Source organism: Falco punctatus (assembly GCF_963210335.1).
Source record: "Falco punctatus genome assembly, chromosome: 11".
NCBI classification, from domain to species: Eukaryota; Metazoa; Chordata; class Aves; order Falconiformes; family Falconidae; genus Falco; species Falco punctatus.
Window position 1 is genome coordinate 16,824,511 of NC_137591.1, and position 13,239 is coordinate 16,837,749.

Here is a 13,239-nt window from a genome sequence, read left to right on the forward strand (position 1 = left end):
TATGTCTCCCTTTTCCCCCTCTTCTCCAAGTATTTACAGAATGAACAGGCACGGATTTATCAGCGGGTGTTAAGCCATCTCGTCGTTTGCAATCAACACCAACAACTACAGTGTACATGGCTTTCCAGCTATGGGATTCACACACATCAATTCTGCAGCATGGGGACCGGTTGCTACATCCATTTACACAGAAGAAGCACCAGGGGCACAAGAGACAAAGTAATTAGATTAGCGGAGACAAAGACAGAGCCCAGGCCCCCCGTATTTTGCCATCTGATATTTCCATGATGGAAATACAACAGCCCATTCTGGAAAGCACCTGGTTTCAGTTCCCACCAACTTCCCGACCAGGTTGGGACGCTGGGGGTCTCCCTGCCACCCTCAGCACAGCTCTCACCTTCGCACTCTCCGGGTACTCCTCGGGGGCTCGGTGCAGCAGGACGTGGCCTTTGCTGGGAATGTTTAAGTAGATGCAGTTTGCCGCAGCATCGTCGGGCACTGTCAGCTTGTCGTAGCGGTGGTCGCTCATCTGTTGCATGGTCTGCCAGGAGACAAAGCACAGCTACTTAGACCAAACACATTAGCAGCCCCAAACTAATGGGAGAACAGAGCTTTTAAAAAATACCTAACTGTGATTGCCAAGTCAGCCAAGGGCTATTTTGCTATGCAGCAAGTAAGGAGATCTCTTTTCATCTCTGCCCTTCAAGGAAGAATCTACAAACCCTAACTGAAATGAGCAGTAGAAAACCTTTGTGAAATGGCTCCTGCAAGCAGCAGGATTAAGCAGAGCACTCAGTAAGCATCATCCGTGGGGTCTTTTCCTCAAGGAATGGACATTGAGTACGCAAAAACTCCTGCTCGCATTGATGGAAACTATAGGTGCTCAGCACCTTCAAAAAAAGCAGCCATCATTCAATATTTATAAAATGAGCGTGAATTAACACAAACAGGACAGGAACAGTTCACAGCTTGGATATAAGCCCAATCCTAATTCTTTTCAAGAACCTCCTTTCTGCTTTCCAAGCAGTTACTCTTTCACTAAGCACCTGTGCCGAGGAGCGAGGAGGCACGTCTGCGCTAATCCTCGTTCCCAAGGGGACAACACAATAACCTCCTCAGAACAGCAGAGCTAGTGGGTTTCAGAGGTTTGGTTTATAAATATAGGGCTCATACACAAATTTGGATCCTGGCTGGAATTTCAGAGGCAGAGACTCTCAGCACATGAGAAGCATGAGATCCCGTGGTTTGGATCAGACTCAACTTTTTAATAAGGATGGGAAAAGCCTGGAGACAAGATGCTCGACTCCCCATTGTACTGTTCCAGCTTTACATCAGCTTCACTCTGACAAAGACCAAGAATAACACAGAAGTGAACGAAGTTCCACGTCAAAAACTTTGGTCCCACCAAAACCCTAAGCAAACGCAAGTGTTTTCGTTTCTCTCTCTCTCTCTCTCTCATAGCCCTGCTATGTTCCCACATACATTGCAAACAGAAAGAAAAGGCTTATTTTCAGTTTTAAAATACTCACACTAATATTGTCTTAAAAATAAACAGGTATTCTGTTAACAATTTTTTTCAACTAAATTCCCTTCTCAGGGAACCCCCACCAATTTACATCGCATAGCAGAGAGCAGGCTTTAATTTCAGGCACAGTTAAAGCTGATTGTTAAATTATTTGCAAATTCATTCATTTGTACTACTACTCATTCATAAAGAAAAATACTATATACAACTGAACTACAATGAGGATCTCCAACATATTTGGAAGCAACAAAGCAATTCAGGCTTGCACACACCTACAGCAAGTAATTCTTTCATAGGTCTGGATACATTTTTTATGTTGTAGCCTGAGTCATCCACATCCCGCGGAGAACATGAAACTCACAACAAAGAATGCCATGCATTCTTGAGAAGTGTTATCAGATTGCCATTTCTTGTTCCTTCAGAAGTTATGAAACTTTCCTGAGTTCCCAAGGTCACATTTACCTCCATAAAAGGTTAATGTTTTTCTGGGGAAAAATCCTTGCACCTTTACTTCACCGGATGTATTTTTGTTCCTGTGCTTACCGTGGTTGGCTTTCCTATTTTTAGTTTTGTTTCTTATGTTGCCAAGAGGTATTTTTTATTATGCTTTCCTCGATACTGCAGACATCTAGCAGCAGGTGACACGGCTGCACCAGCGCAACTTCATCCTGGTAACCAGAGCCAACAGACACGTCCTCTACCAGCAGCTTCTCTTTTCTTCCCTGCATAATCTTTTTAAGTCTCGAATAAGGAAACCTATTTATTAAATCTGCACTAAAACACGCGTATCAGTAAAGGAAAAGCCACCATGCCTGGATTTCACTCAGCTCCCACACAGTTATGCTTTCTCCGGTCCTTGTTGGAAACAGAATCCCGATACTGTAGGGTTTCTTTAGGAACACCTCATTCATCAGAAACATACCGTGAATCACTGTGAAACACTTCCATACAAAATTACAAATGAACTCTTAAGCAGAAGGGTACACATATAACTCCCGTTCATTTGCCTCTGCAAAATGGTGAAGCGAGAACAGCAGCCGCAAGCAAAAATGAAGAACAAGCGGCAGGGCTCTGGCTGTGCCTCAGGAGCCAGCCTCGGGGAGCCTGGGAGATGATGGCAAGGGCACATTAGGAGGATTGTTTTCAAGATTAAAAAGCACAGAAGTGATGGCTGGACTAATTCAGAAACAAATGGGAAAAAAGGGGAGAAGTGAGATGAAGCAGCATGGGAGTTTGAGTACACAGCTGCACCAGTGGGAACAGGATCTCGGAGAGCTTGAACACCACCACAAGACAGCATTTATTAGTAACTGGAGGTTTCACTCTCTTCCTCAGCTCTTAAAATAAGAAAGAAATCGTATTTGCAAGCTTTCATTGCTGTTACAACTATGCCTGCGTGTTGGAAGTACAGTTTCAAAAACTACTTTCTTCAGAGAGTGCCTAGGCAGTACCAGCCCCGACCTGCCCCACAGGGAGGCTCTGGATGCAGCAGCAATGCACCAACACGATGCAATCAGGTTATTTTAAAGACCTGTGGGGTTTTCTATATTTCTATTATGTAAAGTCATTCAGCACATGTGCCTGGCCAGATGGGACTCCAGGGCAAAGAAGGAGATAAAAAGCAAGGTCTTTTGATTGTATTTTCCACCAGATACACCCCAAAACCATTATTTCTTTTTTTTGAAATCACAAGTTTACAAAGACTATGGGGCTCACACAATGTATCTGCGGAGGGCTGGCTTTCTGCCCACAAACATTGTATGACCAGCTACGTTAAGAGCCAGGCATTTCCCACATGCTTAGCTTTTCTGGGAATTTTCTTCAGCCTGAAGAGGGTAATTTTCATAGCGCATTCTCTCAGCCCTTAGTCATGCTTTCCTTATGTTGAAGTCATTCACATAGCCTAAAATGCCTTTTCTATACTTTTTTTACAGTGTGTCCTCAGACAACTGAGGTAATGGATAAGCTAAATAATCCTAAATATGAAGCAGCATTATGCATGAAGGAAAAATGCATACGCATTTAGGGCCTATTATCACTGACAGAGTTAAGATGACCACATGCACTTTTAAAACAGGCCAAGCCTAGTTACAAACTTTCCCCCTCCATGCAGAAGGCCCCAGTCTGAGCCACGCTGCCATCTGGGACCCACTCACATCCAGACTCCTGTGGGGCAGACAGCGACCAAACCCACCACACCTGCAACATGCCCTTCTATCTCCAACACAAGCAAAGCCAAACGTACAGCGAATGCTCCTCTTGCTAACACGGCAATGAACGCTGCACTTAAAGATGCCTGTGTCATGTTGATAGAGAAGCAAGAAGCGCAGATATTCAAGGTCTGATTTTGGTTTTGATCAGCCCCTGCACCCCCGACCCCCAACATCTCAAAGAAATACCAAACTTAAGCCCAAGAAAATGCACCTAACCCTACACACACGGGATCATTCCCCCACCAGATTTCAGCCATCCTTTCCTAAATCCTTCAAGTCACAGTATTTTTAAAAGAAAAACATTCCCTTAAAACTATTTAAGGTATTTTTTCCATCCCATTTATTTCCCTTCTTTACAAGCATGTTAAAAGTTTGGCCTGTTTTACACTGATGCTTAAGTAACGTTTGACCTGGGGTACAGAGCAAATTGGAATATTTTAATCCAAGAGATCTAAAGTTGTGAGAAAGGATTAAACTACATCAAGATTTTTTCCTATGATGATGAAAATTAAGTATTGTTGTGTGGCAGGGCAACTAACACCAATGAGAAGAATACCTCAGCAGTATGCAGCCACATCCCACCAGGCTGGCCGAGAGTTTGGAAGGACAGCACGTTTCTCTTCTGCTTGAAGGAAGGACCACTTGCCCAGGAATGTCAAGCTTATGCCCTTATACACTTAAGGCGGACAGGTACCTGCCCAGTACATTTCCATCTGGAGGGAGGACCGAGAAAGATAAATTGTTGCATGCTACCTGGAAAATATTGCCGATTACCAAACCTGCCAATTTTCAATGCTTGCAGAACCTGGAAGAGCTGCTTTTTTAGTGCTGTGTGATGGGGGTTTCCAGCCCCATGTGAGAGGTGATAATATCCCACTTCTGGATCCTAAGACAGGCACTACAGGCTATCAAGATTTGGTGTGTGGTTCCTCGGAACCTCAACTTATCAGCTGTCACACAGAGCAATACCAGCTACAGCACTGCCCCAGGAGTCTGCCCAGTTTGCTTTTGAAGCTGTAGCAAGGTAGCTTCAGAGTTCAGACAGAAACTGTGTGAGGAAGCATTGCTTTTCCTGTCTTTTCTGAACTTGCCATTTGCCTTTAGAGCTTCCCTGATCCTTGCACCAGAAGAGACTGCAAACAATTGATCCCCGGTTGCCTTTTCCACATCATTCCTGATTTTATAGGCACCTGTGATCCCACCTTTATTGTCTCTTTCTCAGGTTACAACTGTATTTTGCTGAGTTTACCTCTTAGGCAAGCTATTCCAGGTGTCTGTCCATCCTCACTGCACTTTTTTAAGTCTTTTCAGCTCGACTCTACCTTTTTTGGAACGAAGGGATCGTGCACGCAAAGTGCACACAACAGCCAACATTTCATTCACTGCTTTATTGCCCTGTCTCTATTAAGTTCCTTCCTTGCTTCTTCATATTTGGAGAAACAGTCGGCACTGGAGAGAGAAAGCAGCAGCCTTAGGGTTCAACGCAACAAGTGCAGAACAAAGTGGGGCTGGCGAGCTATGCCACGGTGCCAGGCGTCTGGGTTACAGGGACTCAGCCTGCCGTGCAAACCACGCTACTCAACAGCTTCTCAGAGTTTACTTGAAATGCAACAGTGCCATCAGTGACCACAAATAGCTGGCCAGGCTGACCAGAGGGGACAGGAGAACAGAGCTGGAAAAGCCAGCGATCTTGCTTTTTTTTGATCTGAATGTCAAGATCCATCAGGAGCGTGACCTGACCCCTGAAATACAGACAAACGGGAGAGACAACAGCGGGGCAGACTCAGTACGCCGGGGACAAGACAGCCACTCTGGGCAGCATAAATCACAGCAAAATGATCTCTATGGATGCAAGCTGCATTTGAGATCTATTTTGAAACAGCAATGCCCCAGTCTGCATGGTCAATATGCCGAATTTCTTAGCCTGTATACAGCTAGAATGTTACTTTAATTTCCACCTACCACCCACGCTCTTAGCAGCTGGGCTTTGGGCTTTTCCTCCCTGCTGCACCCTCGCAGTCATCTTTTCCAGAAGGCAGAGTTCTTTAAGCAACCTCTCCCACCCTGTTCCTTGGCTTTTCCTGGCGCAGGAATTTTTTTGCATCACCACAGATGTGATGGGAACCATGTACCCTTCACATGCGCACCTGTGCTGCTCTGCACCACCTTGTGTCACGGCCATGCTGTCTGTCACCTGCCTGCCAGCTCTGCACAAGGACTGCTGCAATGGGAAATCACGACCTGAGAAGGGGAAAAGGAAGTGGCTTATGCGTGTTGTTGCTTTCAGTCAAGAAGGAGAGAGGACAAACATCCTGTCTTTTGGAACAGGAACCCAGAGAGAGAATAGTCAAGGAAAAAAAGCAGCAAAGGAATTAGAAACATGAGTCCCCATTTACGCAAGTCAAATGACATTGTCTCAGTCAGCTCTGACCCAGCTCCTGTGGCTGAAGGTTTACTGGTGATGACAAGTCTGTATGGCAAGGGACATTCTCCTCGTCCTTTAAATAAATGTAATAAAATAGACTAATAGACCAGTCTCTGTTCTATCAACACATACTTTTGAGTCTGTATCTTCCAAAAGACTAGATTCTTCTGCATATATGCAAATTTAACAGCACTGACACTCTGTTAAGCACAGGAGGTTTATTATAACATCTAACTTTTAATTAAAGAGAAACACAACTAGTTGCGCCTTTTTGTAGTAGTACGTCATCCAGTAATCAGTGAAGATCTGTGTCCTCTGAGATGCTGTACACTCCTAATTCATAAAGTAATGGAAAATCAGAAGAAGCTAAAGAAAAGTACACAGAATTTTATAAATTGACTGATTTTCCTATCTATAAGGCTAACAGCAGCAAAGCCTCACTTTTTAATTTTTATTTTTAGGGGCAATTTCACTATGGATTTTACTAACCTTTCTTTGTTGCTGCATTACAGAGAAGTCAGCATTCATCTGTACCTTTCTGCTAATTCCCTACCTGATGTCATCCTCTGGGTTATTAATATTAATAATCATTTCCACAGCAACCCATTGTGATATCGTAAACAGAGGCTTATGACTTCATGTGGGGAATAAGCAGAGGCACAAATGATTAATTCTTAAGGAAGAGGAGATAATGATTTCATGCAAACTTGTGCATTACTAGAAAAGACAGACACTACACAGACAATAGGAAGAGCAGATTTAGCTGAGCCTTTCCATGCAGCACAAGGGTAGGGAGTGCTTTCTAAGAACACCAGATACATGAAGTTTTCCCTTAGATGCCTGTTCTGAAGGCACTTCTGTGGCAGAGCTGGGAAGCCCTCAGCTTTGTGCAGGCACTACAACCCTGCTCTAATGCAGGAAACAGTACCCAGCTTTTTAAAGCTGGCACACGGCAGAGACTTCAGTTATACAAGATGGAGTAAGAACAAAGGGCATTTAATCACAGGGACAGGGGAAACTGCTAATGCTAGAACAACTCCTTGCGCCCAAGTCTTTAAAAGCACTGCTCTGATCATATCCACAGCTTTGGACACCAAGGGCCTAACTGCCCAAAAGAGACTCCTTTCTGTTTTATCCTTATGATGTAGTTTCAATAAGCCTCCCTTGACCTCTGTCAAAACAGCTGCGTTTGCAATAGCATCCTTCAGGAAATAATTCAGGGAATGAATGAGCAGCTCCACTCCCAATAGAAGATACTGGAGTGTCAAGAACAAGGCAGAGCAATCACGTCCAACCTTTTCCTGAAAGCAGAGGGGGAAAGAAAAAAGTATTTGCTGAAGTCATGGTATTGCGCTACTGTATATATTCTGTTACACTCCTGACCATAATGAAATAGCATCGACTAATGAGGTCAGAGCCTGCGATGCTAAGAACAAGCTCAGAAGTGCAGATGTCACCACTGCTCCACATCCTGCTGGGGCAGGTCTGTCCAGGGGGCATGAGCATTACCTGCTCTGCCTCGCACCCCATCTGGCAAAGCCACTCAGCCCTGACATGTGCCATGAACACGCTGCCTCTGTAATTAGCATCCGTTCTCTGAAATGACCAACTGAAATCCCAGACGCGTCACATGCAACTCCATTATCCCTGATCTCAAAAGGAACACCCCAGACACAGCTGGCCACAGAGATTAAGCTCAGGCCATATGGTGGGATGAGCGCTCTCCACATTGCAGCCCTCACCCCTAGGTACTATGCCGGATTTCCTACCTTCCTTCCAGGTCCTCTACTCCCTTCCGAGATCCATCAGCAGGTTCACACCAAGGCTTTCTCTACCAGTTCCGTGGGGAGACCCTGGGGCTAGTCCTTTGGAGAGTGCCCAATATCAAGAGTCTACCCAAAGGACAACCTCATTTCCCAACAGGTGAGAGAACAACTTCATTAGCAGGCACTTGCTACAAATACAAAATGTACTGCTTGCAAGGGAATAGTTGAGCTTACCAAAGCTGGGAACACGTGTAACCCTCAGACCCTTTGGGATTGCTAGCAAGTTACCCGTGGGCTGACAGAGAATGCTTTGACCATAGACAAAGCTGCTTAAACCAAGGACTGTGTCCACCATCTGTGCTGTCCAAGTCTTCACTCATCACAGGAAGCAGCGGGGATTTGTCCTCTGTACCAACCAACACAAACAGCCGAAGGACAGAAATGCAGCGTTTCAGGATTTAGTATAGACGGAGACAGTACAGAAAGGAGTGTGTAACAGATGCTGTATCATGGTTCCCATTGCCATGTTGCCTAATGCTTGCCTTTGGTTCTGGAACCTGACCTGGATTACATCCCGGGCCAGTACCTGCTCTCCTGCTGTCCCAGCAAGACCCCAGGGCTGTGTCCCTCATGGAAAAAGCACTGCAGAGTGTTTGCCTGCAGCACTGCCCTCCCTGTCACCTCCCTGCGCCAGCACCAGCACAGCCCAAATTCATCCTCGTTCACACACACAGTAAAGGTCAGTGACTGCAGCCATGCAGGATCAGAGCCCAAAGGTGACACATTTGGATGAAATCCTGGCCTCACTGAGGGAACAGAAAAAAAACGCCAGGCTTTGAAGGCTCAACAGCCACAGCCAATGTTCAACCACGGAATTACACCTAAGGAATTATGAACAGGTTTAACTACAAGAAGGAATTAAATGCGTGCTGAAAACAGTGGAGGAAAGTTAAAATTTCAGACGTGATAGCCACTACAGGCCCTGGTGCTTTCTGCAGTTAATTTGTCTCTCTCACTGTTTCCTCGAGTACCACTTTTCAGCTGCAGCCCAAATAAATATTCTATACTTGCCAGAGCCTGAAGAGGATTTCACGGTTAAAATGTCACTTCTGATTTATTATCTGCTTCTAGCATGTGCTCTATAATCCTAAACTCTGTGTGCTCATTTCCCAGCTCACTTGCAGTGCTTTGCATTACACACACCGCACTCAACTCAATCAATTGCACTCTGCTATACATGAGCATCAGATGCAATTTCTTTTTCTATGTTTTAAGTATTGTAAGGATACAGGAGTTGCACTAGTAAGAACAATCAAGAAAAAATTCTCTTTCAAACAAGATTATTAGTAGGAAGATAAATCCTATTTCAAATATAACATGTTAGCATAGTATGACATAGCAGTTCACTTGTTGCCTAACAAGACATGCTACAAAATGAAAATGACTCAACTTCCAGAGGTGGTGAAAGACAGATTGATCATCTTGCTTGTATGATTGCATTTCCAGACATGGAAAATGGCATCAACAAAGAAGAGGTTTGAAATAACAAGCTATCACAATGAAGGCGTGGCATGCTGGGCTGTGCCAGCCATATGACTCAGTAGAAGCTCAGGGGACCGTACTGCCACACAGACTGTGACGGGGAACGAAAGGAACAGTTAACAGCACTGCTATAGCTCAGCTGATCTGGTGAAATCCAGGGAGCAGCTTTTAATTCTGAGTATCAGTGCCTCAGAGATCTTCTCGCAACTGCATCTCCACAAGACAGCAAGAAGCTGATTACCAACTGAAATGTTTTTCTTCAGAGGCAAGTGAACAAATACGAGGAAATCACAGAGGTCAAAAAGCAAGAATTCGCATGTCAGAGGAAGCCAGTGATAAGCAGCACTGCCCACTCCGTAATTTCCAAGACGGACGCTTTATCTATTTGTTTTCCAATAATTTCTCTGAAGATTTAGACTCCTGGAGGAACAGCTACAGGTTCCCCAGGATGACAGTGGAGTTGGATCCAACACATTGAGCAAGAAACACTCTGGGTGACTTCATATGTTGCTCTCACTGCGATGTGGTTGCCTGATGTAACCTGTCAGCTCACTGCGAGCATGAGAAGGCACCTGCTATAGCACAAACCCACTGCTCCGGGCCACAGTCCCTAACCGCAGCTGGCAGGGTGTGAGCAAAAAGGACCATCACACACGTGTAAACACACTGCTAGATGTCAGATGAAGAGAAACACACTGAACACTGACAGCTGACATCCTTTTTAGAAGATATCCACCAACTGTTAAAGACTGCTGGATTATCTTTTTCTAAAAATGTATCTGCTTTTTACTGTACCTTGATTAATGCTGGTATTTACTTGACGGCTAGTTACCAGCAACATTGAATCGGCTTATGCAAAAAATACTTTTGGCTGCAATAGCTAAATTGAAGCACTGCAACACGATTAGCAGAGCTGTGCAAAAGGCCTTAATCAAACTGATGAATTCTCAGATTAGTCCTGGCTCAAGTTCAAATTGCAGCTCTGAGCAACCAGTATTGTACTTTAATTTTGCTCATGTTTATAAACACTCTGTACAAGTGTAGGGCTGTTTGAATATCTGTAAACTTCATCAGGCTGCTGCTCATGATGCATTTCAAATTTGAGCCTGAATGTTTGGGTAGTGCATATTTCACAGCGAAAGATGCAGGGCACTTTCCATCCCAGACTAAATCAATCTCACAGCATCAGGAACATCAGGCTTGTCTTTACAAGCAAAAGCATTTGTCCTAAGTTTCTCAGGGGAGAACACACGGGTGATAAACTGGGAACGTGCTCCCAGAGCTTCACGTAGTGATTTTTAATGAGAGTGACTTTAACAGCTAGTTCAAACGAATGAGCAAACTTAAAGCCACTTCGAACGATGTGGGAAGTTGAGGAACTGTCCTCTTGTTTAAGAGCTCCCTAAAGCTCAGGTGGAGCAATCGGGCTGCTGTGCTATCCCCTTAACTGCTGCCAGGCTGCAAGCCTGCGCCAGCCAGGACTGCACTTTCCTGGCCTCCATGTCCAGCCCGGGAGATTCTGAGATTTGAAATGTTGGTTTTATTGTATCTGAAGACTGAGACATTTTAAATCATGGACTGTCACAGGATAAAAAAGAGAAAAAAACAAACCAACAAGTCTCCACTGAGCTCTGAAGGCAAAAACAATGCTGCTGGGAAATTGCTCAGGAGGAAAATAGGTAAGATCTGAAAAGCTAATGTGCAGTGTAGTACCGCAGCACGGCGGTAAGGACAAGAAGTCTCTCAGGCCTCCACCTTGCAAATATTTAAGGATGTTTAAAAGTAATAAATACCACTAGCTTACTGAAATCAAGGAGGTGTACAAGACATGCAGGACGGGCTCCTAAGCTCTTTGGGGGCTGGGGATGATGATTTCTGAGTTACATACTACTTCTGTTGTAAATGTTGTGCCTGGCACACATTCAGATGAGTAGCCTTAGGCACCGATAGTAGTGCTGTTCTTAAAAAAATAATTCAAGTTTTAGAGATGCAAGTCAGGTTGCATAAACTGAGTGGATTTCAGAGAGCTTTCCACTAGTACAGCACTACTTCCACCACTCTGTTTATTGGAAGGGACACACAGCTGGCTTCCTCCATGCATTAGTGATCACGTTGCATCAAGGAAGCTTCTGCAAAGCTGAAGAGCAAAGCCTGCACTTCGGTTCTTATTTATCGGCAAAAGAATGAGGATAATTGTAAGCTGAAAATTTAGGACTTGCCACCATCACTGAAAAGTTAAGTTTTGGTTTAACCTTTGCAGGTAAGTCTTGATAAAAATGCGTAAGACACTTAGCTGTAATGCTTTCAGACACGCTCTGGCTTACCTGCATCTCAAACCAAAGTGTGCAGGATGGCAGGTACTAATTTATCAAGAGGGACAAACTCGCTCAAGCTTCACTTCATGTAAAGTCTCAGTTGCTCTTTGCTGTCTTGGTGCCCCAGCCAAAGTTTCTGCTGCAAAGCATCAGTGCCTGCAGCTGCATTACCCTGCAGGAGCAGAGATGTTGATCTCTAGGGTGAGCATCTCCTTGCCTATATGCATAATGAGATTCATGGCCTCAGGTATTGCTGTGCTCCCATTCTGAAAAAGCTTAATTTGGTAGATTTGCTCTGAACACACCCAACAGGCAGGAAAGCTACTGAGCCCAGTGCAACCCATGCAGCAATAAACATTTCCCATTGAGGATTGACCTGCTACACAACAGATTACCAGTTTGCAAGTCTGCCAGCGAAGAAAGATCCAGATTCACAAGGCTTCTTAGCCTGAGGGTTCAAATTCACACATTCCACTTCAAAGGAAAACGTTTAGACATTGAAATAATTGGCCAGGCTGCGGTGAGGCTACTCTGCCTTCTTCCTGTCGAAGCCACGCTGTTATGACAGACCCTCACAGGACCAGAGGAAAAAGCATGACCAGGAAAGAACCTGACTTTGCAGCCAGGTGATGGAGGAAGGAAGGATGGAGAGTCCTGGGCTCTGATCCCTGTGGCTAGAGTGACTTACCAATTTTATCCCGAGAGCCTACACTGTAAAACGCATACACAGGTCCTCTTTGCAACAAGGATCAGACCGCCCTCTCCCTCGTTCCTCATGATAAAACTTTTACTTCCCCTCTGGCAATTTTAAAAGCCCTGTTTCCTCATGGCAACATCTGAAGTATCTCCAGCACTCTGATGATAGCCCCTTCCTCCTTACTATCACCTTTTTAGTCAACAAAGCTGTAAGTAATAACCTGTATAATCCATTTATTTCCCGAAGATAGCTAAAGCTAAATTAATGCCACAGTTCTCTTGCCTGATATAAAAGTTCTTTATGGTTTCCACATACAGGAGACCCTGAGATGTACTGATTTCTTCTTTCATTGATCTATATATCTATTTTAAAATTCCAGCATCCTTGAGCAGATATTAAAAACAAATAGCCCGAATTTGTTGTTTAGAAAAATTTCCTATGCGCTTTACCTTCAGGGCTTTCTGTGCAGCTTCACTTGATCCGATAGCAATCAAGTTTGGTCCAGCCATGCTGCAAAAGCTCTTCAGATGCAAAGAATCATGAACAGGGACTGTGGAGACAGCATAATCCTGTATAGGAGTGAAGAATGGTTGCTATGAATATTTTTAATTTGTCCTAGTTCCATAATTATATTGAGACATTCCGTAATTAATTTTACTCTCTGCAAATTAACAATAGCAACATATCCGAGGGCACAGTGTCAACTGTTTCAGTGTGACATACCCCTCTGGACCAGCTTGTCTTGTCTAGTGCACT

General features: G+C 44.4%; 1 protein-coding gene across 3 annotated transcripts in view; it reads right to left on the reverse strand.

The window, feature by feature from the left end:
* DDAH1 (dimethylarginine dimethylaminohydrolase 1) overlaps window positions 1-13,239 on the reverse strand; it is a 62,114-nt gene that overhangs the window by 5,684 nt on the left and 43,191 nt on the right. For all 3 annotated transcript variants that reach the window (XM_080406644.1, XM_080406643.1, XM_080406645.1), the window contains exons 4-5: window positions 12,933-13,052; window positions 398-541 (exon numbers count right to left, since the gene is read on the reverse strand). In XM_080406644.1, the coding sequence (XP_080262770.1) occupies window positions 398-541; window positions 12,933-13,052 (264 nt within the window). The remainder of the gene's footprint in view (window positions 1-397; window positions 542-12,932; window positions 13,053-13,239) is intronic.